Source organism: Syngnathoides biaculeatus, chromosome 8 (genome assembly GCF_019802595.1).
Source record: "Syngnathoides biaculeatus isolate LvHL_M chromosome 8, ASM1980259v1, whole genome shotgun sequence".
Lineage (NCBI taxonomy): Eukaryota > Metazoa > Chordata > Actinopteri > Syngnathiformes > Syngnathidae > Syngnathoides > Syngnathoides biaculeatus.
This window is the reverse complement of record NC_084647.1, coordinates 9,130,000-9,155,857: the sequence shown is the minus strand read 5'-3', so window position 1 is coordinate 9,155,857 and position 25,858 is coordinate 9,130,000. Positions and strand designations below refer to the sequence as shown.

Sequence of the window (25,858 nt, the reverse complement as noted above, 5' to 3'; positions counted from 1 at the left end):
TGGGTCTTTAAAAAAACTGAAGACATCCGTCCGCCCCGAGCGGGGGCAGAAGTGGACTCCTTTGGTGAGGAGCGGATGCGCCAAAAATAGGCTGCCTGCAGTAATGAATGATTGACTTTTTTTTTTTTTTCCATACAGTAAAACTGTCCAGACGCGGAAGAGCCACAATCAAAAGATTGGAAAAACGAAATTTCCGACCCGACCCCCGGAATCCAAATTGGGCCGAGGACTTTCACAGCCTTCAGCTCGATTGGTTTCTCCAATTCTGTTGGGCCGGTTTTGAGCCGAGACGGGGATACCGACCGGATTGCGGACATTCGCAGCTCCTATCCGACGACAAGCTGCCGTCCTTTGGTTTCTCTCGCCTCGGGCTGCACCACCGTTTGTGTAGTTGCGCAAAAGAAAGGCGACTTTTCTTTTGGCTTCCCTTGGTTTTGCTTTTCCAGTCTTGCGTCTGCTTCAGAAAGCTTCGGGTTCTTCACCCCGAGTTTTGACGGCATTTTTCGGCTTCCGGAGTCGAACCCGTCCGCTCCGTTGCGCTTCGCACGTGCCACTTCCTGCAGTGAAAGTTGCTGGTTTCAAACGGGGAGCAGCTTCTTTACGGGGGGTTCCAACTCATTTTCTTTTCTTTTTCCACCAAATGTTTGCTTTCTTTCCCTTCACTTGCTCGTGTGGGCTCGGGCAGTCCGCTCCGCTCCGCTCGTGCGCGAGGAGAATTCCGGTCCGAGTTTTCTGCTGCAATTTTCCACGCGTTTGCTCCCCTGGGCTGAAATCTGAATTTGAATCACGTCTATTTGAATTTCCATCGCTAAACTTGAAACGTTGCATTTGAAATGGGATCGGTCGGCTAGGGAAGTGATCTCCAATTCATGTGAAAAATGATCTATTTTGCCGGTCCGTCGGGTTGTTTTGGATTTCAGAAGATATGTGACAGACTTGGGCAACGATCGTGCCGGGCGATGGGCGGGTTTCGCCGGCTTTGCTTTTTGAGCGCGTCACCTGTTGGTCTCACCGGCTGCCCGCTTTTAACTCGTAAGGCACCTTTGTGGGACGCGTCGTATGTTCAGAACCATACAAAAAGCACGGATTCTAGAAATATGTCACAGCGACGTGCCGTTTTTCTCGCCCCACCCCGCCCAAAAAAATGTCTCGGGATTGAACTCAACGCCTCAGGCTTTGCTGACACCGATGGCTCGAACCGGTCCACGCCACGTGCGGATTGGAAAGACTTGAAGCGGTTCACACCAATGAACGGTGGTGAAGCCGCCGTCCATTTTTGGGCCTTAGCGGGGGCGCCGAACGACAGATGGCGGTGGGGAAGAAGTAGAAGCTCCCCTCCTGAAAGGATGCGGTCACAGATCTTTATTGGCCGAGTATGTAAAAATAAACACAAAATATTTTGAGGGGCTCGACGATATTTTCAACTTTGTCACGTCGTCACCCGCAGGGTTGCGTCGGATGCCGGTGGTCGATGGGGAAGAAGTAGAAGCCGCCCTGGGCCGGGCAGGGGTGCCCTTTGGGGGGGGCCCCCCCCCAGACGTCGCGCCCGTCGTCGTCGTCGCCGCCGCCGTGGCGATCGCAGCCCACGGTAAGGTTGCGAGACAGGCGGACCTTCACCTGAAACCAAACCTCACGATCCTGAGAAAGAGAGAGAGAGGGAGAGGGGGGGGGGGGGCTGCTTTCGTCATCTTGGAAAATAGCGAAAGGGAAAACTTGGACAAAAGGGGCCATATCAACAAATATACAATATATCCTATATTGGAAGGGCAGAATAAGCAAGAATAGTCTTGAGCATTGGGTGTGCTCCCCCCCAAAAAAAAATCCATCAAATAGAAATGAAAAAAAATGGACTACAGTACAGTCCCGTGGAAAAATATTGACGTATAGCCCCCCCCCCCCCTTTTCCCACTTATCACTTTCAAGATCATCACACGAGCCAAAATATCAGACTAATATGACCCAAGTGGACTTGAAACCTTCTCTTTAAATTGTGATTTCTTTTGAGGAAAAATAAGTGAGAGAAAAGGGCAAAGTGACAGGAAGCAGGAAGTTGGGAGCACAACTGGCGTCCCACAAGTCAAGGAGGACGAGGACGAGGAGGAACTGACCTTGCGGTCTTTGACGCACTGAATCTCGGACTTGTTGCCGACCAGCGGAAGCAGCACGTCCAGCACTTGGGCCAACTGCACACATGCAGACCGACACCTCCTTTTTTTCCTTTCGCTTCCGGACACTTTTTCTGGTCACGTTTGGCCAATTGAAACCCGTGAAAACACTTTTTCAAGTGAAATATTTGTAACTACTGTTATTAAAAAGTTGTAAATGTGTCCCCCCCCCCAAGACAAGACTTTCAATCTCCACGACGAGGCGCCGCCGAAGTTGTTACCTTGTAAGGTCGCCGGCAGGACGGCGCGATGCCGGCGGCGTCCAGCGCTCTGCGAAAGGCACGCTTTTAATGGCCGGCCGTTGTCACGGTAAGGTGTTTGTTTACTTGCGCAGGTCGAAGAGTTGTCTCAGTTTCAGGCACGTCTGGAAATATCTGAGCGGAGAGTTGAGACCTTCTGCGCAGGCGGCGCACGCGCCGTGTTTCTCCCACTCGTCCTTCCTGCAAACGTGAAAGCGCCTTCCGCGTCACGGCGGCGTTCCGGAGGGCCGGGAAAAGGTCCGTTTTGGCGTCAAAGCCAGAAAGTGAGCGGAGCGGAACTTTGGCCAAACTGAAACTCTTCAGCTTACTTCGACATAGTTCCCACGGGGGAAGGTGATGCCAAAGAACTCCTTTTGGTCAAAGGTAACTCCTGAACTCACTTCAACGTAGTTTCTTGACGCTGATGTGCGTGTTTTTGGTCTGGATGGCTCAGGTCACTTCGCCAGAGCGCTACGTTTGTCGTTTAAGCTTGATGTGGCTCACCCCGCCCGCTTGCACTTCCCGCCTGTGTGGTCACACGCTTACTTTCTGCGCTGCGATTGGTCCTCACCAGAAATGGAAGCTGCTTCGACTGGTCAACAACGAGGGCCACGTTCGCTCCAGCTCCTGGCGCACCTCCTGCAGGCGCAAATCGTCAGCGGCTCCGCAAAGGCCCCGCCCCGCCTCGCCTCGGGATGGACTGACCTGGATGTCGGACGGGAACACGGGCCAGCAGTCGCAGCACCTCTGCGCCTTCAGCGGCCTGAAAGCGCCACGGCGGCCTTCGTCAGTCGGCGCGTGTCGTTTGCGCGCTAACGGTCGAGGGCGATCGTGCGCTAACGTCGCGCCGCTTACCACAGGCCGTGGATCATCCAGTCGTTGACGTGCTCGGGGATGGTGCAGAGGGAAATGTTGTCCAAAGACTGGCGGAGGAGGAGGAGGAGGAGGAGAAGAAGAAGAAGAAGAAGAAGAGGGGGGGGGGGGGCGGCACACACGCACACACACACACACACAAAAGTCAGCCTTTGCTCGTCACCTGCTGGAAGGTCACAAACAAAAGCAAGAAAAACTTCCTTGGCCTCCTTCCTTCGTTCCTTCCTCCCCTCTTCTTTTGCCCTTTTTTTCCTTGACCCTTTCATCCTTCCTTCCCTCTCTTCCAGTCTCATCGTTTGACTTTGCGGTTCCTTCCTTCCTTCGGGACTTCATCGCTGGCTTTTTTGCACTTAGACGCCGACGCGTCGATGGAGGCGGCGAAGGAAAGTAGTGCACGATGTCGACGGGTGAAAAAAGCCACGACGTCGAAGGTCACCTGGCAGAAGCCGCCGGGCCACTGCAGCGTGAAGACGGCGCACGTCCACGAGCAAAAGGTCCTCCCGTCGCCGTCGCCGTCGTCGTCGTGCCCGGCGGCCGCGCCGCACAGTAGAGCCGCAACGCAAGCGCAGGCCAGCGGGGGCAGCAGCCAGCGCGCCATCTTCAAAAGGCCTCAGGTAAGTAGATCAACGAAGACCTCAAAATGAAGATAGAATGTCGAGAATCAAACCGTTTGGGGGGGGGGGTCCGATCCGGTTGTGCCGGCGCAAACTAAGTTGACTGACTCGGTCAGCTGCTGAAATATTAGTCATTTTTTAGGCCCGCAATAGAATAAATGCCACCGGGATTTGGGATATTGTCGATCCGCGTGTGTTGCTCCAGCGTTTGCGGTCGACTGCGCCAACAATCGATCCAAAATCAGCACGTGGAAATAACGGCTGAATCGTTCCAATTCTGCTGCTTTTTTTTTTTTTTTTTGTATTCAAAGCCGCCAAAAGCGAGTTGAAAGGTCGCACGACAGGAAGGAAAAAATGCCCGAGCGCCATTTTGAGTCCCTCCGCCTGCTGAAGACGCAAAATGTGAACCCTTGGAGCCTCTTTCGTGTGGCCTCTTGTCAAAAATTCTTGGAAATGGAATCAATCAAACGTGTTGCCACCGCAATTTTGGTCCAAATTGTTGCGGCCAGAGACGGAGCAGAAGGCCGAAGTGGGTTTTCCCGGTTGTCGGCGGACAGAACACCCAATTTGCGCTTGTTCTTACCCGAAAGCTGCCAAGTGCCTGCCGGCGTCGTGCTGCACTTTTGCCTCGTCTGGTCTCTTTTCAGCAACCAAAAGCAGAAGTGGAACTTTTTGTGTCCGGAAACAAAACCCTTTCTGCGGCTTGTTCCTGCGTGCAGCCGTGTTGGGTTTTCGCGCAGGTGGCTGGTCATATGCCGTCCGCTGGCTTGTTCTGCTTGAGAGCGGGAAGACCGAGAAGACTCACGTTGTGTCCTGTTTGAAGCGAGTGAAAATGCAGCTGTGAGCTCACGCCAACCCACAAGTGTCCACATCCTCTTTCATGTCGACTCTTTACAAGCAACCAATCACGTTGAAAAAGGAAGTCAGTGCACAACTTCAGTCATTTGAAATCCGATGTACTTTCTTGTTCTAGTCAAGATTTATTTTGAAGAAGGGACACTAGATGGCAGCAGTGCATTATCCAACTTGGAATTTAGCTTCTCCTGCTAGTTACGGAAGATTGATTAAAAAACGCGCCCGCGAGTTTCCCACGGTGGCGGATTTTTCTGGTCTGGCCTCTTTGGACTTTTTTGCGGCAGACTCTCCCGATCCGTTTGGGACCGGCAGAACGTCCGATAACGCGCCCGCCGTCGAACTGCGACCTTGGGCATTCCGCTGCCAAGTGCGCTCGTGGACACCGTTAAGTTAGAACACGGCGTTTTGTTCTGCACGCTCCGCGGTGAGCACAGAAGCCCAATAACGCAACGCCGCTCGGCTTCTGATCGACGGGGCCGTTCTTCCCGATGCGGGCCTTCCGGGTCTCGCCGTCTTTACCCGGGTGAGCGTCGAAGGCCCCCAGCAGAACGACGGAGTCCTCGGGGGGGAGGGCTCACTACGACCCCCCCCCCCCCCCTCCGAGGATCCCCGCCCGCCCTCCCTCCCCGTTGCCACCCTGGAGAGTGACGCGGTCCTCAGCCGGGAACCGAATCTGAAGTCGGGCCAGAGCAGCGCCGCCCTTACGGGAATTCATGTTTTTCTTCTTATTTTGAAAGGGGACAAAAAGTCTGAAAAGTCTTCATGACATGAGATTCTGAGTAAACTTGTAAGCATCCGTCAGCTTTCTGAGCCGCTCATCCTCACATGGGTCGAGGGAGACCTGGAGCCGTTCCCAGCTGGTGGAATTTCCTTTTATTTTTTGGAGAAAGAATCTGGCGCCTACCTTTCTGCTTTCCTTTGTTCTTTTTTTGTTCACCGCAGGCAAAACAGGAAGCGAGGCGGACATCTGCATCCAATCGGCAGACCGGCTCGTTTCAACCCCCCCCCACACACACACACCCCAGGCCGCCGCCGCCGCCGCCGTTGACGACTTTATCTCCCGAAAGCGGCTCAGCTATTTGCAGAACGTGCTTGATGCTGATGACCTTTTTTTGTTTGTTTATGAACTTGCAGTCATGCAAATATTTTGAAGTCTTTTGGGGGGGAAAAAAAATGTCGAATTGGAACTTCCCTTTTTCCTAACTTCAATCCCAACGTCTGAAAGTCCAAAAATGGCAGCTGGACGCGACGCCAACGTGACCGTTGACCTCCCCGGCCGTCACGTTTTTGCAAATTTAAAGTCGTCGTCTCAATAAATCAGAAGAAATTGCTAGATTTTCCGCAGAATGAGAGGAGAAAGGGTCAAAGGTCGCACAGGAAGTTAAACATTTGTCACACGGCCGTGGCCCCCCCGACCGGGATCGGGCCGTCACGTGACCCCGCGTCCAAATTTGAGGTGGCGGATTTAAAAAAAAAAAAAAAAGTTGTTTGACATCAAAAAGAAAATGAAAATATTTGACTCCAAAAAAAAAAAAAAATTCATTTTGAGTTCACTCAAAGAAAAAAAGTGAAAGTTAACGAGGGAATAAAATGTCAAATTTTGAGAGAATTTTTTTAAAATGATGGAATAGATTTGTATTGCGTGTAAGTCTTAAGGGGAAAAAAGTCAGTCTTCAAAATTATTATCATTGATATAAAATATTTGAAGCGAAATTGGAAAAATGTGACTGCATAGTTGAATAGAAATGAAATAAAACCTCTCAGAACAACTTCTGAGACTTTCTCATCTCCCCCCAAAAAACCTGCACGCGTTCTGTTTTTGTCATCATCACGTCGGCGGCGCTTTGGCCTCTCCTCCCCGCCGAGGCGGAGGTCAAAGGTCAACGACAGGCGGAAGCCGGGCACGAACGGGACAAAAGAGGAAATCGCCAGAACGACGGAGGAACGTCAAATGGAAACTTGGTTCAGGCCCCACAGAGCCGTGTCCCCGTCCCCCCCCCCCCCAACCCAAAAAAAAAAAAAAAAAAAATCTTTATTATTCTTTCCCGGGACGGGTTGCACAATCTTTCCTGTTTTCTGGTTTTTATTTTTTTTTTTTCCTAACTATTCGGCTCGTCATTTGTGTGGTGTACGTTCGGACGTTCAGAGGCCCACAGACGCCCCCCCCCCCCCCCCCCCGCGTTTTTGGCCACTTTTGGAACACGTGTTCGACTTCCACTGTATATAAACTGGCTTCTCACGCACAGACGAGAGAGAACAACAATACTCATAAATCAGATCCGCAGCTGTCGGCAGACGAGCCGGGAAAAGCTTGGGCCGGGCCGCGGGTCAAAGGTCGCAGGCGGTGACGAAGTGACGACAGGTGCGCGCGCGGGCGCTTCCTCCTCTCGACGCGTGAAACGGGCGAGAAGCGAAAGTAAAAGCAAAGGAAAGCTGGAGTCTCATGTGGATAAGCGGTCAGGAAGTTTCTGCTTTATCGCGACTCGGAGCGCAAACGGGCTCAACGGCGAGGACGGGAAGCCACAATTCCACTTCTGCGAAAGAATGCGAGGAAGCGCAAAAGTTCAACTCAAAGATGCAAACAAAGAAAGGTGGCTTTCGACTTTTATTTAGCAAAATATATTTCTTGGTCGGGTCTGTTAAATAGAAAAATATCAAGACGTTTATGTACAAATTAAATAAAAACTCTCCACACATTTGTATGCTCTTAAATTAACACACAGAAAAAGACACGACGCACATTTTTTTGGTATCCAAAGACGACGACGGCAAACAGCGGCACGAAAGCCTCGCCGCTCGTCCGTCGCGGTTCCAAATATGATGGCCGACAGAAAAGATGATGAAAAAAGTGCAAATGATGCCAAAATGATGTCCGTCTTCACTTTTCTCCTCTGCTGCTTTTTCCTCTTTCCGGGGGGGGGGGATTTAAAAATAAAAAAAAACAGCAGCAATGGATTAACAACGTTTAAAGAAAAGAAAAAAAAAAAAAGAAAAAGTTGAAATTTCAGTCATCTAAAACTCCAAAGAGGAGGTCAAACCTGCAAGAAAAAGAAAAAAGAGGGAAATCATTTGTTTCGTTCAAAGTTTCAAGCTTGCCTCGACAAAATTTCAACATTTTCAGCTAGTAAAAAAAAAAAATCCAAAAAAGTCAAAACCTGTGGCTTGACCTTCAAAAAAAAACCCAACACACACACACACACATTAGTGTGAGCGCACTTGGGGGGGGGGGGGGTCCCAGCAAAGGTGGGGCGTCTCGGGGGAGCCGTTTTTATCGCATTTCCATTTCTTTGAAGGTCTTTCGACACAATTTGAAACCTCGCAAGACAGAAATTGTGCAACACGCTCAGAAACGGATGCGGCGCCATCTTGGGGGGGGGGCTTGACTCCGTTTCTCCCAAATTACGACCGGACGCTCAAGATGGAGGCATTTTTTTTTTTTTTAGACTGTTGTTTGTGTGGTCACACGTACCTCAGTAGCATAGACGTGACGCTCCAGCTGCTCGGGGATGACAAAGACGGGCTGGTAGCGGACGTCTTGAAGCAAAGTCAAGGAAGGAGCCGCCGCCGCCGCCGCCGCCGCCGGTCTAACGGAAAGACGCACACACAAAGTCTTTGACCTCTTGACGTCACAACAACAACCGTCGTCAATCAGTGAAAAGCGGCGCAAAAGCCGTCATCTGACAACATCTCCCGAGGATTAAGAGTGACGTCTAAAAGAAAAGTTCTCACGGGCTGAGCACCAAAACGGGGGCACTCGGGGTTCGGGGGGGGCGCGAGCGAGCGAGCCGGACGACGGCCGAAAACGACCACCTCGACGGTCCCGTCCCCGGCGACCGAAGATGGCTCTCAGGGCGTGGGACGTCTGACAAGTTCCGCCCGGACTCGCAGCTCGGACTCCGCGACCGGTCTTCTCGAGCGGAGGGGGACTGGATTCTCGTTGCAGACCGATTGCCCTCCGGATCAGCACCCGTACGTTAGCCGGATTCCTGGCTATTGTTTGTGCCTATCCACCCAGCGACAGTTCGAAGTAGGGACCCTTTTGGGAGATCCCGCTGGGGACTTCAATGCTCACGTGGGCAACGACAGGAAGACCTGGAAAAGGAAGAGTGGCCAGTGCTGCCGCATTAGCTGACTGGGGCGGTGGTTGCCGAGGGGGGGGGGGGGGGGGGTGTTCCAACTGCAGCGGGGATCACACTCCTCAGCCTCCCTGGTAAGATCTATTCAGAGGTGCTGGACAGGAGGGTCCGTCGGGAAGTCGAATCTCAGATCCGGGAGGAGCGATGTAGTTTTGGTCCTGGCTGCGGATCGGCGGGCGGGATCCTCGAGGGTGACGGGAGTTTACCCGACCGGTCTACATGTGTTTTGTGGGCGTTTGCCCGTGTCCCTCACGGAGTCCTCTGAGGGTTTTGTTTTGTTTTCCCAGGAGTACGGGGTTCAGAACACTCCGTTAGGCTAACGCTAACCCTTGTACGACTGGTGTCAGAGTTTGGTCCTCATTGCCAGCAGTAAGTTGGACAAGTTTCCCGTGAGACTTGCCCTTTGTCAGTGATTCTGTTCCTTACTTTTATGGACAGAATCCCTAGACAGGTGTCCGGTTCGGTGGCCTCACCGTTGCGTCGCTGCTCTTTGCAGATGATGCGGTTTCTTTTGGCTTCATCAAGTTGCGATCTCCGACACTCACTGGAGCGGTTCACAGTCGAGCGTGAAGCGACCGGGATGAGAATCAGCACCTCCGAGACCGAGACGGCGGTCCTCAGCGGGTAACGGTTGACGTGGCCTCTCAGAGCCCCTCCTCCCCGATCTCCGCATTGCCCGGTCCCATCCGAAGGAGAACCCCGGGGATGACCCAGGACTACGTCTTTCGGGATCCCTCCGGAAGAGCCCGGGTGAAGTGGAAGTCTGGGCATCCTTGCTAAAGCGACTGCCCCCACGAACGACCTCAGATGAGCAGTAGAAAATGGATGGATGGTAAAGAGAAGACAGTCTCGTAAAGTTATATATTTCCTGATGTATTTATGACTAAAAAAAAAAAAAAAAATTGCATTTCTTGAGGGTAAAAAAAAAAAAGGTTCAATCTGACAAGAATAAAATTCTATTTTTTCCCCCAACTATATAACATTTAAAGTAAAAATAATAATCAAGTTCCAGATGTTTCTTTCTTTTGTTGGAACTCTTCTCCTGTTGAAATGAATGATTTTCTTCAAAATACTCAAAGAGGCTCAAATAAAGTCACTCACATACGTGAATTCAATCTGAATAATATTTCAGTCCCATTTTCCAAGGATAAAGTCACCCTGTAACTCCGCCGTGCGTTCTCTCAAGCCAACTTGACTATTGCAACGCTCTTCTGACTGCACTCCCCAAAAAGAGGATTAGACAGCCGCAGCTCACGTTCTGACCAGAACAAAAAGAGGTCAGAGCAAGTTTTTGCGCCGGCCGGCTTCCAGTCGGCTTTGGAATAGAAATCACGAAATGGTTTCGCTCCTGAAGATGAAATACAAACCCAGCAGGGCTCTGAGATGGACCGACTCGGGTCTCACGCTGGAGCGCAGAGTCCAAAGCAAACACGGCGAAGCAGAATTTAGTTACCATGCTGCACACAAAAGGAAGAAGTCGACTCCACAGCTTGAAAAGTCTTTTTTTTTTTCTTTTCATATTTTTTCCAATTTGATTTCTTGCTTTTTTTGAATTGTACTTTTAGACTTTCTTTGTATTCAAAAGTTTTTAATCATGTAAAGCACATTGTGCAACAAATGTGCTTTACGTGAATACATTAGCTTAGCTAAGCTTTACTTTTAACGACCAACGTTTTTTTTTTTTCTTTTAAGACCAACAATTCATCCGCTTTGGGGAAAAAAAAAAAAAAAAAAAAGTCAACGAAGAAAATTCTTTTGTTTTTAAAAACGAAATGGTCTAATTTTCTGTCTTTGGACCGCGGCTGCGAGGTTGCGGGTTACCTGTCAAACTTGTCGCGTTGCTCCTTGGTCAGGTTGCAGTCGGTGGCCATTTTGTTTTTGAAGACGGCCCCGCCGTCGGCTCCGCCCCTGCTCAGCGCCGCGTCCTTATTGGAGACTTTGAGGTGCCCCCCGGGCAGGAGGAAGCTCTCCTTGGCCGCCGCTTGGTTGTTGACCGCCTCCAGGTCGTTCTTGACGGACGCGGACATGGCCGCCAACTCCCTGCCCCGCCGCAGCTGCCGCAGGACGAAGACGGCGCCGGCCGCCAGGAAGCCCAGCGTGAAGGTCCCCAGCACGCAGGCGGCGGCCAGCGCCGCGGGGGTGGGGTCGCGGGGAGGCCGCGGGGACGGCGCGGCCGACTCGGGCTCTGCGGCGTACTCGCAGCGCGCCCCCATGAATCCGGACGGGCACTGGCACACGGGCCCGGAGAAGTGGGCGAAGCAGCGGCCGCCGTTGCGGCACGGGAAGCGGTCGCAGGGGCTGGCGCGCAGCGAGCAGTCCTTGCCCTCGAAGCCCAGCGTGCACGTGCACTTGAAGTCGGCCACGCCGTCCGCGCAAGTGCCGGCGTTGCGGCAGGGGTTGCTGGCGCAGTCGTCCACGTTGGTCTCGCAGCGAGGGCCCGCGAAGCCCGGACGACAGCGGCACAGCACGCCGCCCGAGTCCACGCACTCGCCGCCTGAACGGACCACCACACACAAAAATACCATTTTGCTTAGCGCGCCATCTCGCTGTCCAAACACGCTAGCTTGGCGTGTTGATTATTGTATGACATGCGTTTTCAAAGCCACAATTTTCATTCTTCAAAATGCTTTAAAAGCACAGGAGTGCAATTTTCTGACATTCATTTTCAAAACCACAATTTTCATTCCTCGCAATGCGTGTAACACATTAGCTTCGAAATACGTGAAAAACACAACTTGGGACACGAGCCTGTAAAAGGCATCCTTTGAAAATATATTCCAAACATTTTCACAATCATCTTTCTTTAAAAACAACACTTAAAGATGTCCGTCTAGCACGTTAGCTTTACAAAAAAAAAAAAAAAAAAAAAAAAATGGTTTCAAACACTGTTAGCTTAGCACGCTGAAAGTATCGGGATTTAGCACATTAGCTTGCAAGAACGCACAAATTTGTATTCTTCGGTTCTGTAGTGAGCACGTGCGCCAATTGAGGAGTTTCCCATCTCCAATGGCAACCTGGAGGCCACCGAATTGCCCAAGGACACAAACTGACAACCTTTTGCTCACTGGATGACGCCCTCCGCCCCAAAAATAAACGCATTAGCTGAGCAGAACAAGCGAACGGAGTCCTGACAAAAATGAAGATGAACACACTACACTTCAAAATTAAGCACGTGAGCTATCGTAAATCCATTTTCTGTCGTGCTTTGATCTTGGGGAAGGAGGCGGGGCTTCACCCCGCGGCGGTCGCCAGCCGATCGCAGGGGACATAGAAACAAACAACCGATCACGCTCGACGGGGCAATTTAGCATCTCCGATGAATGCATTTTTTTTTTCCTTTGTTTTTTTTCGATGTGGGAGGAAAGCGGAGTGCCCACCCGGAGAGAAGCCACGCAGCCGGGATTCGAATCGCAGTCCTCGCAACTTGCGAGGCGGACGCTCCGACCCCTTCGCCCACCCTGTTGCCGGCACAAGTACAAACCCTTCAAAAGACGTTCGCTTGACGAGCTATTCTTCAGAAAGCGTGAGCCTTGGAAAAAATATGTGTTAGCTTAGCATTCCGTCCAGGTTAGCGATGACTTGAATCGTTCAAAGTACTTGAAAAACACGTTTGCGTTCGCGTTGCCCCGCCCTTGGAAAACAGACGGGCTACTTCCGCAGGAACCGGAAGCTTGCCTGTCAACACTCGCGAACGGGGGAAGGAACGCCAAAGCTCCGGCCAATGAAGGACATCGAATCGTCTCATCAAAGGAGGAATGCGATCGAGTCGACGCAGAAACGCTTCAGCTCTGAGGAAAATGACAAGATCCGTCCAATGAAACCCGTCAGGCCCTGACGGACCCTTCAGACGTGAACACAGTTATCCTTTCCAAAAATGAGGAATCTGAGAGGAAGGTGAAGTACTTCCAATCCAACTCTGACATGATTCCTATTAAAGTTGAAAAAAAAAAAAATCAATGAGAAATCTTAAAGACGGCACTCCGAGTGAATTTTCTTTCAAAAATCCCTGCAATGACTTCATAATTGGCTGGCAATGCTCAGACGATGAGGCGCAAACGTCAATTGGAGGCGAGCCGCTTTGTTGCCGTCCCGCCTGGCCGACGGGAACATTCGCAAGCGTTTTACTCAACAAGTCTTCTCCCCGGTGCTGCTTCGTAGACGCCACGACGGCGACAAAAGGGGGAACGCGACCAAGACCACGGCGCGGCTCGACGCTTTTCTTCATCTATCCTCGCTGTGACTTTTTCAGGATGGATAAGATGGATGGATGGATGGATAGGTAGGTAGGTAGATAGACTTGGCACCTCCGCTTATGAAATTGTCATTTCATAATGTGAATTTTTCACAAGTAGAAGTGTTTTTTTTTTTTTAATTTTTTAAATACAATTAAATAGCCAAATCTGTTCCAAAAAAAAAAAACCAAACATTGAAAGTACATTACGTAAAGAATCATGAAAAAAAAACAAAAAAAAAAACCTGACGTTCATTTGGCTTTGGCGCTGGGCGACCACGCGAAGAAACGCTAAGCGAGAGGCACCGCGGGGGATGCGGGAAGATGCTGCGGCGATAGCGGCAAATCAAGATCCAGGATGTTTACCTTTGCTGGAATTTGGGGCATCCAAGCGCCTATTTTGGCCTTTCATATCCTAAATTTCCTTCGGAACGAGAGAAAATCTTTTCCCCAGGAGACGTTTTGTAATCTGAATTTTTCCTTACTCGACGTTCGTAAATGGAGATACTCGCGGATATCCCAAGATGCTGAAAAGACGCCTTGAGCGTATTTGGCAATTTCTTGGCGACGGCGGTTTCGACAGGAAAATTGCTTGGTCGACCCTCGTCTGGTGTTGGTTCGTCGTCAATATTAATCGCCACGTTTCTATTTGTTCGGAGCAAGAAGACAAGGCTGCCCCCTTTTTCGTTTTTCATTTTCTGCCCCATCTAGGAAAGGCCACGCGAAGCCTCCTTCCTTTCTCGCAACGTTGCATTTTTCGAGCGCTCTCACAGAACGGACTAATCGACTTAGTTGGACTGACCGAGGAGGGAACCCGAGGCTCATTTCGGACGCTAACAGCCGATGGTCTTTGCAGGATTATTAATGACTCGGGTGGGGGTCAGCCGCGTACCCAACCTCGAGTCTCCGGTGACCGGGGCGTCCCGCGGCCCACGTCCCACGTCCCGCCGCCCGTCTCCGACCGTCTGGGCTCTTTTCGACGCCACGCTTTCAAATGCTGGCACGATCCTCACGTTGTCCCGACTTGATGTGCTGATCGCAAAGTGACTAGCGAGCGATGCTAAGCTAGCTAGCAATGTCGGAAGGCTTCAGCACGCGCCGAGGCCAGTCTGACGCCGGCGGTATCTGCTCAGCGCTACCAGAGGCTTGTGAGCTCCAAGGTTAGGGAGCTATTCTCCCGGGCCGAGATCCTGCGCGGAGTTCCAGAACCAGACTGACAAGCTAGTGGCGGTGGATGAACATCAGAAGACAGCGGTCGCGATAGCTGCAGCGGCAATGAAAGGAAGACCGGAAAAGGCGGCCGTTTGAAGGCAGGCAACGGAGGAGCCCGTAGACAGCGGGGCAGACGTTGTTCCCGGCGTCTCTGTCCGGATGAGCGCAATCGTGGGAACGGCTAAGATCCCGCGCGGAAGCGTCAGGCTCCGCCAAAGGACTTTTCATAGCCACAGTTGCCTTCCCATCTTACGATCTTGTCGTTTTATCATGGTGACGACTGTGATTTTTATTCATGAGAACCATATCTTTGTTCATCTATGCATGCCAGCCGCGAGTCGCCGAGTGCTCGAGTCGGGATTTCACGCCAATTACATTTGGCACCGAACAAGACGGTGGGCATTATTTTTAGCGTTGGTGCTTCTTACGACGGATGTCTCTTGTGCATTTTGAAAACGCTGATAAAGTTCGGTTTCTTTCTTTCTTTCTCTCGCCCTTGATCGCAAAAGAGGCTCAAAGGGCTTCGCATGGGCCACACTTGACAAAAACACTGATCTCATCTTCACTGTCCTCGAAGAAGAAGAAGAAGAAGAAGAAGAAAGGTCAACTTTTCAAACGAGCGACAAGTTTGGAAGAACTTTGCCCTTCCCAGCACGTTGAAACGAAAAAGTCCGTTTGTTTCACGCGCCGGACCGAGAATCTCGCAATGCCGGAGAAAGGGACAGCGCTCAAAAGAGGATCCCGGTCCCGCTCGGAAATCTCTTCAAGGTCCCGGCGGGCGGAGCCGACACTCGGCGAACCCAAAGAGAAAAGTCCGGCGGATGAGGCGGGGCGAGACCATCGGCGGCCGTCGACGTGTGACGGAGCGAGAACACCGAGCCCGGATTCAAACGCGCATTCTCGCGAGGCGACTTTGCCGACCGTCCAGCGAGACTTTCCGCACCCTCACCGAGGAAACACAACAAATTCCACCGGGTCCGAGTCTATTTTCACTGATAGGTATTTGGAATCCGCTCAGACCAAAAGTACAGAAGTGGCTCCCTTCCTTGCGTAGAAAAGTGGAAAAGTGGAACACGTCTTGAAGAAAATGCAAACGCAAATGTGCAAACATCCACGTTGTTTGTTTTCTTATGTGCGCAGTGCCTTGTGGAAGTATCCGCAGCCCCCCCCCCCCTTGGACTTTTCAACCTTTCACCACATTTCAGGCTTCAGACATAAAGATCGCTAATCATTATTGTTGTTATTTTGTCAAGAAGCAACAAAAAGTGGGACACAATCGTGAAGTGGATATTTTAACCCTTTTCAAGAAATGAAAACCGGAAAAGTGGGGCATTGAATGCTTTGCAGCGCCACCTTTTGCTGCAAGTCGCTGGGGATGCGTCCCGATCAGTTTTGCACACGGAGAGACTGAAATTCTCGCCCACTTGAAGCTCAGTGAGGTTGGATGGAGAGCGCTCGTGAACGGCCGTCTTCAGCTCTCGACCGGATCCGGGTCTTGACTTCGGCTCGGCCATCCTCACGCCCGGATCCGTTTCTTTGTGAACCCTCCCGTCGTAGATTTGGCTTCACGTTTTGGATCATTGTCTCGGGTCTTTCGGAGACTACGGCAGGTTTTCTTCTGGTATCGGTCCTGTATTTGGCTCCATTCGTCTTGCGTGGCCCAAACCTCGCGGTCTTTGTTCCAGAGCGGGGCCAAAAAGTTGGATTTTGGTTTCATCTGCCGAGAGAGCACCTTCGTCCACGTGTCTCCCGGGTGGCTTGTGGCAAACTTGAAAGGAGACTTTTTTTTCTGGCTATCTTTGAGAAATGATTTTTCTTCTCGCCACTCTTCCGTAGAGGCCAGATTTGTGCAGCGTACGACTGATTACGGACAACAATAACATTCTGTAACATGAGGGAAAAAAAAAAAAGAATCGTGCGCTACGCCAAAACTTGAACAACCGGAAGATTCGCTGCAACGGCAAGTCAGGGAGGCGCCCCGCGACGCAAGCGACACCACTTGGACCCGCCGTTGGGGAAAGATTCCAAATGCGGGACCACCTTCGACCAAACAAGTTGCCACGCGACGCCAGAAGGCGCAAAGCGACCGATAGCGAGCCGGCAACCGACAAGTCAGCGGGGAGTCCCATTCGGTCGAGTCCGCATGGAAGCAGCTCAACCGGCCCGTCGGCGAGAGCCCGATGCAAAAAGGTCGCCAAAGTCCAATCTTTACGGTCCGGGACAGGAGGAACCGCTTTTAGCCGCAGTCAGCGGGCGCACAGACCAGAAGTTGCGTCACAAAATCGGACCCTCGTACTCATCGGTAATTGCACGCTAGGTGGCGTAGTCCGCTTTTGGCTGCAGCCCTTGTGAGGATGAGCGGCTTGGGAATTGGACATTTTCCCCATTGAAAATGATTCGAGGTGACGCAGGTGGGAGGCCGCTGTTCTTTCGCACATTTGCCGGAGCACCCGAAGAAAACCCGCGCGAGTTTGCTATTTCCGCCCGCGTTCCAAAACGTGCAACTTTGTTGAAGGAGACAAAGTCGGATCCATCCATCCGTCCATCCCTTTTCTGTACTCGCTTATCCTCACGTTCGTCACTCTTAAAAAAAAAAAAAAAAAAAAGAAAAAAAGTCAGCACTTCCCTCGGAGGGTCAACCCATGCCGGTAAATTCATAAAATGACACACGTGCGACAAATCGATGAACTATTTTTGAAATGGGACAAATGAAAAAGAAAAAGAAAAGGCTCGTCAGTCTCGTTGCGCTTATTTTAAAAGCGGGAAGAAAGACTGCTTGCTTTATCTGAATGTTGTCATGCAAAGCCAATTTGCAAGTTTGTGAAATTAGCAACAAGCGGGAAATCAGCACACCCGACTTGCTTTTGCGGGCCGCGCCACATGATGCGTTCGGCCCCCCGCGGCCACGGCTTTGACACCTGCGCCTCTCCCGTCACGGTTGCACCCGGCGTGCCCGTTTCTGGAACGCTCTCCTCCTTGAGAAGCCGCAAACGGAGCTGGGATTTGAACCCGCGACCTCTGAACTGTGAGGCGGACGAAATGGAGCATGAAGGTCATCCGACGCAAACGAGCCCTAAAAGTTTGCAAAGGGCGTTTGGGGACGCGCCCGTTAGCAAAAGAAGGCGTTAGCGGTGGCCTTGGCGGATGTCGCGAGAGCGCCGTATCTTGTTTGTTGTTTGCCAGGCCGGAAAGTTTTGCAGATGAAGATAAAGAGGATGAAGGAGGCGCCCCCGGGGGCTTGGGGGGGAAGTGGGGGGGGGGGGGGCGGCGACCCTGCTCCCATTTCTCCCGCTCGTTTCGGGCCGCGGCGGCGCCGTCACTTCCCGATTATGCGGCTGGCTCTTTTCTTAACTTTTGCCGGAAGTCCTTTTGGCACAAGCGCACTCAAGTCAACTTGATTTATAGCCCACTTGTACAACGAGACGCCTCCCAAAAGTTTCTTTCCGAGGCATCCGCGTTGTTGGTATTTCGGGACCCCGGACCCGCTCGCCGTCTTTTTGGACCTGAACTTCGGCTTTCTGTTCTTTTCGGCTTTTACGTCCAAATGAGGTTGAAGGACAACACTTTGTTCGTTACGATTTTGGTTAAGGGGCCGGCACGGTCGACGAATGGTTGGAGCGTCTGCCTCACTGTTCCGAGGACTCGGGTTCAGATCCCGCCTGTGCAGATTTTGCGTGCCCCCCCGGTTCCTGCGCGACTTTCCTCAAAAAGCATGCGACATTCATTGGACCCTGGAAATTGTGATTGTGAGCGCAACTGGTTGTCCGTCTCCGCGTGCCCCGCGATTGGCCGGGATAGGCTGCGGCCCTCTCGTCACCCGTGTGAGGATAAGCGGACGATTGTCTTTGCTGCCATCTCCAAAGAAAAGCTCCAGACTTTGTTTTGGAGCTGCAACAACTCAGCCAGGAATATTTGGAGAATCTTTCAGACCAAAATATGAAAACGGATTCAAATTATTTTGCAGAAAAGAAAAGAACGCACAAATAATGTTCATCCATCCATTTTCTTTGCTGCTTATCCTCACGAGAGTCGAGGGGAGTGCTGGAGCCTATCGCAGCTGTCAACGGGCACCCTGAACTGGATGCCAGCCAATCGACAGGCAACAGTCGCACTCACAACCTCACCTACGCGCAATTTAGAGTCAGAGTTATAAAGTTGCGTGTTGTTGGGATGTGGGAGGAAAGCGGAGAGCCCACCGGGTCCGGTCACGTGACCGTCGCCATGTTGCAGATTGGCTGGAACGGATTTGCGAGCGACCATTCAAAAGCGTCACGTATTGCCATGCAGTATGCTTGTACTCTCTCTGGCCCCTCCCCTTTCCCTCCCACCACCCTTATTTCAGCCCGTCTAGATCCCAACTTCATACTCTCATAGCGGTACCACAGTCCACCTACACAGGAAGTCTCGTGCGTTCCTAGTGCACCCCTGCGTTCCCGTCCCCACACCGTTCCTGCCGCCAAGCCAACCGCCTTTCCGGTCCACCTCCCTAACCTTATATCGATAAAGTCTTCGCGACATTACACCTGCTTCCACCGGCACTCGGCTCCAGGTCCCCTGAACTCTGACAGGATACTTTGGCCATCCCAGGAAATAACAATGGCGCTCACGCTCCAGGAACTCGCGGAATCATTCCAGTCCCTCGGGCAACGGGCATTCCCGTTTGCAAACTGAGCCTCCTCCTGAGCCCACAGCCTCTGAGCCCCCCACGTCTGGCACAAGGAACCCCAAGAATCTCGCTCCCGAGCCCTACTCCGGCAACCTCCGCTTACGTAGCCAGTTTCTACTAAAATGCTCACTCGTATTCAACCTCCAGACATCCGGTTATCCCACCAAACCTTCTAAATTTGCAGACATCACGGACCTCCTGTCCGGCAAAGCAGCTAAGCGGTCCACTGGATTACGGCGTAACTTCTCCCTGGTCCTCCGCTCGTTTGAAAGCCACAAATTGTTCAACCCCCCTGCCCAGCGCAAAGAAGCCACCCGTCGTCTTCTCTCGGTCTCTCAGGGCACAGGCTCCGACCCCAAGTATCCCTTGTGACCCCACGCGAGTGTCACGGTGAGCCCACCCTCTCCTCCCGTGAGCGCTCGTTGTCGCTTGCATGCCCGCCCCGCTACTGTCCTCTTAGACTCCGGTGCAGATGACAATTATATTCAGGACGGATGAATTGGCAAATTCGAAATTTCCCTTCAGCCTCTGCCATCTCCAAAAAGTCTCTCAGCCCCCGGGTGGCCGAGTCACCCACCAAAGACTGCCTTAGGACAACCCATCTCCGGCAAACACCACAAACCCAAATCCCTCTTTGCCATTCCTTCCCCTGAGATGCTCTTGGTTCTTGGTATTCCCTGGCTCCAAAACCACAAGCCCACAATAGATTGGACTCATTTTTCTCTCACTGGATGGAGTCGTCATTGTCATTCATCTTCTGCCTGCATTCTGCTGTCCCCCCCCCCCCTCCAGAGACCTTTCGCCAGCATTCAGTAAGGATTTAGCAATCTCTCTCTCTCTCTCTCTCTCTCTCTCTTTGCCCTTCCACCATCTGTAGGACTGCGCCATTGACCCCTTGCCGGGGGCCTCACATCCCTCCAGCCGACTGTACAATCTGAACCGTATGGAAGATGACATCCGTGACTCCGCAGGTGCTGGCCTCACACGGCCCTCCTCGTCATCCGTCGGGGATGGATTCTTCTTCGTCGAGGGACCCGACCGTCAAATACACAGAATACGAAGAGGGAAACGATATGGCAGAAAATATATCTTTGCTTTCTCTTATCAAGCCCTCTTTTTGAAGCACCCTGATGGTCACAAAATTGGACCTCTGGAACGCCTTCCATCTCATGCTTATGTGAAAGGTGGATGAGTGGAAAACCACCTTCAATACCTCTCTTGGACACGTTGAGTCACCAACACAAAGATTAATGACTGCTGTCCTCCGAGATATATGCTCAACCGGTTTGTGTTTGTGTACCTCGGTGACATTTCCATCTTCTCCCGGCCCCCCGAAGAACATGGCATCATGTCCGCAAGTCATCCGGCGCGTCCTCGAAAACCGGCCAAATGTCAAGCCAGAAAAATGTTAATTCCACCTGTCCTCGGTCCATTGTCTCCGATACATCAGGACAACTACGACCGGACCCCGCCAAGACCCAAGCAATCATCAACTGGGCCATACCCGCAACACAGAAAGAACTGCAACCCTTTCCTCAGGTTGGCCAATTCCTACCGTTGTTTCATTCGCAACTCCAGTAAGGTCGCACTTCGCCTGACCAGCCTCACATCCACCAGGTTCCCCTTTCAGCGGACCCCGGCGGCCTCTCCAGCATTCCACAAGGAGGAGCGGAGGTACTGGCTGGAGGGGACTGCCCAAGCCTTTATCATCTACAGTGACCACAAAAACCTTGCTTACCTCCGTTCCGCAAAACGTCTCAATCCCCGACAAACTCTGCTGTGTGGCTGCCAACCAGCCCGCTTCGTAGAGTTCATTCCTTCCGTGGCTCGAGTACGGCCACAATTCCCTCACCAACTCCGGAACCGGTATTTCCCCTTTCATGGCTTGCTACGGTTACCACCGCCATTGTTCAGTGAACAGAGCAGACGGTGGTTGTTCCCGCTGTCAAGGATCATCTCCAGAAGGTTCAAACCGTATGGAAATATGTCCAATCCGGACTATCGCTGATCCATCTGGCCTTCACGGTGTCACACATCCTTGATGTGAGGCCAAGGGGGAGGGGATTCCAGTACCTTGTTGACTGGGGCGGGGTATGGGCCAGAGGAGCATTTTTGGATCTCCCGTAAGAACATCCTTGATTCCGCTCTCCTGGTCCACTTCTACAGGGTGTAACTTAGGAAGCCTGGCAGGATGCTGGTACCCGTCCGTTGAGGGGGTGGGTACTGTCATGTACTATCCCACAATATGCTTGAGTTCTCGCCCTTTCCTGTCTTCGCTCGCTTCAAGCCCCTGTTCTCAATCAGCCATCATCACCGCCACTATTTAAGACTGCCTATTTCCACAGTTAGACAGCAAAATATTGTAGACTCTCATAGAGGTTCTACAGTCCACGTCATCTCATCTCATCTTCTACCACTTTCCGGAGGGAACCCGTGGCCAGGCGAGAGACATAGTCTCTCCAGCGTGTCCTGCATAGTCCCCCGGGGTCTCTTTATGGTGGGAAATGCCCGGAACGCCACACCAGGGAGGCATCCTGATCAGATGCCCCACCCACCTCATCTGGGTCCTCACCATGCAGAGGAGCAGCGGCTTGACATTGAGCCCCTCCCGGATGACCGAGCTTCTCACCCTATCTCTGAAGGCGAGCCCATTTTACCACAACGGACTGATACAAAGCATCACTGCAGATGCCGCAATGATCCCCCGCTCCGTTCTTCCCTTAATCGTGAACAAAATGCCTAGATACTCCTCCACTTGGGGCAGGATCTCATCCCTGACCCAGAGACGCCACACCACCCTTTCACGACTAAGGACCATGGTCTCTGATTCGGAGATGCCGATTCTCATTCCAGCCGCTTCACACTCAGCTCCAAACCACTCCAGTGAGTCTTGGAGATCCCGTTTTGATGAAGCCAACAGAACCACATCATCTGCAAAGAGCTAGGATGCAATGTTGAAGCCACCAAACGGGACACCCTCTACTCCTTGAAATTCTGTCCATAAAAGTTATGAACAAGGGCAGCCTTGGTGGAGTCCGACTTATTGCCAGCAATGCGGACCACGGTCCACCAGCTCAGTAAATCTCACAGCCCCTCATTCCCTCGTGAACCCTTGTGTCTTGTGTGGATTTGTAGTGGATGGAGTTTTTGTGCAGCAGAAAGCACAACCTCCCAGAGATTGTTCCCAGAGGTGGACTGTTTTCCTTGACTCTGTGTCTCCCATTTAAAAAGTGCCCAGGATCTCTCAATTGGGTTCAGGTCAGGCGAGGAAGGGGGTCATGTGGTGAGTTTTTCCGTCTTTGGAGGTTTTGCTGGCCAGACACGCAGATGAGTACTCGTATGCACATGACGGAGCGTGGTGGTGCGTGAAAAACATTGCCTTGTTGAAAGAGTTAGACCTCTTCCTGCACCAATGCGTCCTCTAAAAATTGACAGAATACTCAGAGCCCATTGCGGTATCCCACATCGACTTTTCTGGCATCTGGGTGGAAGTGGAGCCACGTGCCTGTTAGCGATCTGGCTGGTCCGTCCGTCAAGAGTCACTCTCGTTTGACCGCTCTGTGAAACGTTTGAAAATCTGTCTTCAAATCTTTCTCGGTTCAGTGTAGACAAGCTTACAGTTGTGAAATGGAGCTTCTTGGACCTTGCCGATCCAAAGTCCAGCTACAAAAACCGGCTCTCCAGACATGTAATGTCACCTCTCTGGCAGAGAAGGAGCCCAAGCCGGTGTGTGAGGTCAAGAGGTTTTGACTAGATATAGTCAAGGTCACCACCTCACACATGTTAGGCTCCTTCCCAGCTACAAATGAGTATTCTTATTGCCCCACCACCGGCAAGGCGCCTGTATTAGAATCGGATTTAATAGCCAAGTATTTAACAACACACACAAGGAATTTGTCTCCGGCAGTCGGAACAAAGTACAGACGAACTACCAAGAACAAAGAACAAGAGACATTCAGTTACGAGGAACTATTTCTTATACAGAAGGAGTCACCGTTGTGCAAAAGGGCAGAGTTTCCTTCATTTCCAACAGTTACGTGTGCGTCAACGTCCCACATTGTGTTAAGCTTCTACAGGGTGCCCTTACCCGTTCGCACTTTCCGTTCTAGACCAGCGCACGGTTGTACGAAAGGAGCAGTTCGAAGCGAGGAATCGTGAGGTGATGGTCTACATATATTTTACTAATACTAATACTGATTGGACCACCAGGATGTGAGGGAGCGTCGCAACAACGGCCTAAAGCGGAACATGGTAGGTTTGCTGATCAAGAATTTAATGACTTAATTGCCAGAGAGAAAAAAAAAAAAAACTGTTTGAATGCCTGCTAGCTTTGATTTGCATTCGTCGGTACCCCCTACCTGACGGAAGGCCCTGGAAGAGCTGGTGGCCAGGATGTGGAGGGTCCGAAAGGATCCTGCCTGCTCTGTATGTTGGATTTCACCCCGGGGGACGAGAGAGTAGGTGGGGGGGACGGGTCCCGGCTGTTGTTTGTGCCTATTCACTAAACAACAGTTCAGAGTAGCCAGCCTTTTTGGAGTCCTTGGAGGGGGGTCCCAGAGAGCACTGCCATTACTGACTCCATTGTTCAATGCTGACGTGGGCAATGACGGTGAAACCTGGAAAAGGGTAATTGGGAGGAGCGTCTCCCTTTGATCAGAACCTGAGTGGCGCTCCCTTGTTAGACTTCTGTGCTCACCGTGGATTGTCTATGACAAACACCACGTTCAAGCATAAGGGAGTCCACATGTGCGTTTGGCACCAGGACACTAGGTTGAAGTTCGCTGATTGACTTTGTTGCCGTGTCATCGGACCTGCGACCTCATGTCTTGGACGCTTTGGTGAAGGGAGGGGCGGAGCTGTCCACTCATCACCACCTGGTTGTTTCTTGCCGCCGATGGTGGGCGAAGATGCCGGTCCGGCCTGGCAGGCCCAAACGTATTGTGATAGTCTGCTGAGAAGGTCTGGCAGGATCTGCCATCAGAAGGAATTTGAACTCCCACCTCCAACAGAACTTTGCGCACGTTCAGGGGAGGACGGTAGACATCGAGTTCGAGAGGACCGTGTTCGGCGCCTCCATTGCTGAGGGGTCCGACAGAAGCTGTGGCCGTAAGGTAATTGGGGCCTGTCGTGGCAGCGAGTCCTAAACCCATTGGTGGACATCAGTGCTGAGGGATGCGGTCAAGCGAAAGAAGGAGTCTTGTCAGGCCTTTTTGATCTGCGGAACTCTTGATGGGTACTGGCTGGCCAAGAGGAATACGGCTCTGGTGGTCGTTCAGGCAGAAGCTCGGGTGTGGAAGGAGTTCAGTGAGGCCGTGGAGAAAGACTTCCAGATGGCTTTGAGGAAATTCTGAATTACAGTCTCACTGGACCTGAAGCGAGAGACAAACATCAACTCCATCCTCAGAAAAGCAAAGCAAAGAATGTACTTCTTGTGACTTCTGGGGAAGCACATCCTGCCACCAGCGCTGCTAACAGTTCTGCACAGCGGTCAATCAGGACTCTGGTTTGGGGCTACTACAAAAAATGACAAACTCCAACGGACAATCAAAACTTCAGAAAAGATTGCTGGCACCACTCTGCCCACCCTTGAGGACTTGCATGCCACTAAAACCAGGTCAAGAGTGGGCAGTACCTGATCGGATCCTCCACATCCCTGGCCCCAGCTCTTCCGGCTCCTGCCATCAGGTGGTGCCGATCAATGCACATCAAAACTAGCAGGCCTTCCAAAAGTATCTTCCCTCTTGCAATTAAGTTATTAGATATGATCTTGAACAGATAACCTATAAGGCCACTCCAACATGCTGCCAGTTTTTGGCCTTATTGTTGACACACCCTGCTGGCCCAATCGGTACTAATATTAGATACGACGGTCAATTGCACGACTCAGAATCAGAATCAGCTATACAGTAACCCTTCATTTTTCACGGTGAATTGGTACCAGACCCACCCGTGAAAAGTGAAAAACGGCAAAGGTGGGCTCAATGGCATTTTTTTGTTGTTGTTGCTTCCATTGGTCCATGTCGTCGCGCTGGGGGTGAGCCGTTCGTATGTAGCGATTCGGCTTTGTTTTTGCTTGGGGCGGGGGTTCCCAGAAATCCATGATCCACTGAATCCGGGAGATGTGATCCGCAAAGTAGAGGAATTTTTCGTCCGGCAGGCGATGCTGCTCTGGTACGACATTCAGAAGAAGGAACGAGAAAGTAACGAGAACAAGAGACATTTCTGCTGAGAGGAACTCTTCCTTATAAGAGTCACAGATGTGCAAGATGTAAAGTCTTCTTCATTTCGAACAGGGTTGGGAAATAAGAGTGCTTCGACGTCCCACATTGTCTTAAGCTTGTACGGAGTGCCCTTCTTACCTGCTGGCGGTTCCCGCGATAGATAGTTTCGAGTGGCCAATCGTGTGATAGTCTACAAAATATATTCCTAAGACTGACTGGACCACCAGGATGTGAGTGAGTGTCCCAACAATGGCACAAGGCAGAAAATAGTCGGTCCGCTGACCAAGAATTTAATGACTTCATTGCCGGAGGGGGAAAAAAAAAAAAAAAACTCTTCAAATGCCGGCTAGTTTTCACTTGCATGGATCTGTAGTGCTTTCCCGGCGGAAGGAGCTGGAAGAGGTGGTGGCCGGGATGTGGAGGGTCCGAAAGGATCCTGCCCGCTCTGGACCTCCTTAAACCTTGACACGACTTTGCACAATTGTCATTGGATTGGACTATGGCTCTAACAGGAACGCTCACTGCTCTGCACAACTTTGCACAATAAATCTTGGATTCATGAGGAGCAATGCAGTTTACATCCTGGCCCTGGAATAGTGGAGCAGCTCTACAGCACCCTTGGCAGGGTCCTTGACGGTGCAGGGGA

The 25,858-nt window shown here is 51.6% G+C and overlaps 2 protein-coding genes across 2 annotated transcripts in view; both read right to left on the bottom strand.

Moving 5' to 3' along the window:
• Positions 1-1,329: 1,329 nt before the first annotated feature.
• Positions 1,330-5,343, bottom strand: rnaset2l (ribonuclease T2, like). The gene is made up of 9 exons (XM_061826604.1): positions 4,475-5,343; positions 3,714-3,875; positions 3,260-3,327; positions 3,110-3,167; positions 2,976-3,043; positions 2,492-2,605; positions 2,387-2,435; positions 2,109-2,183; positions 1,330-1,638 (listed from the first exon to the last, which is right to left on the bottom strand). Exons 2-9 carry the CDS (start codon positions 3,873-3,875, stop codon positions 1,438-1,440), a joined length of 795 nt encoding a protein of 264 aa, XP_061682588.1. The 5' UTR covers positions 4,475-5,343; the 3' UTR covers positions 1,330-1,437.
• Positions 5,344-6,941: 1,598 nt separating this feature from the next.
• dlc (deltaC) overlaps positions 6,942-25,858 on the bottom strand; it is a 37,216-nt gene continuing 18,299 nt past the window's right edge. Inside the window, exons 8-10 of the mRNA XM_061826603.1 lie at positions 10,704-11,376; positions 8,216-8,330; positions 6,942-7,784 (exon numbers count right to left, since the gene is read on the bottom strand). Of these exons, the coding sequence (XP_061682587.1) occupies positions 7,779-7,784; positions 8,216-8,330; positions 10,704-11,376 (794 nt within the window). The 3' untranslated portion in view covers positions 6,942-7,778. The remainder of the gene's footprint in view (positions 7,785-8,215; positions 8,331-10,703; positions 11,377-25,858) is intronic.

What these genes read in the sequence shown, in the direction of transcription:
- rnaset2l (XM_061826604.1), bottom strand. Translation starts at nt 3,875, where the DNA reads ATGGCGCGCTGGCTGCTGCCCCCGCTGGCCTGCGCTTGCGTTGCGGCT. An exon ending in TGTTCCCGTCCGACATCCAG is followed by an intron (nt 3,044 to 3,109) that starts GTCAGTCCATCC and finishes TTGCGCCTGCAG; the next exon opens with GAGGTGCGCCAGGAGCTGGA. An exon ending in CCTGCCGGCGACCTTACAAG is followed by an intron (nt 2,184 to 2,386) that starts GTAACAACTTCG and finishes GCATGTGTGCAG; the next exon opens with TTGGCCCAAGTGCTGGACGT.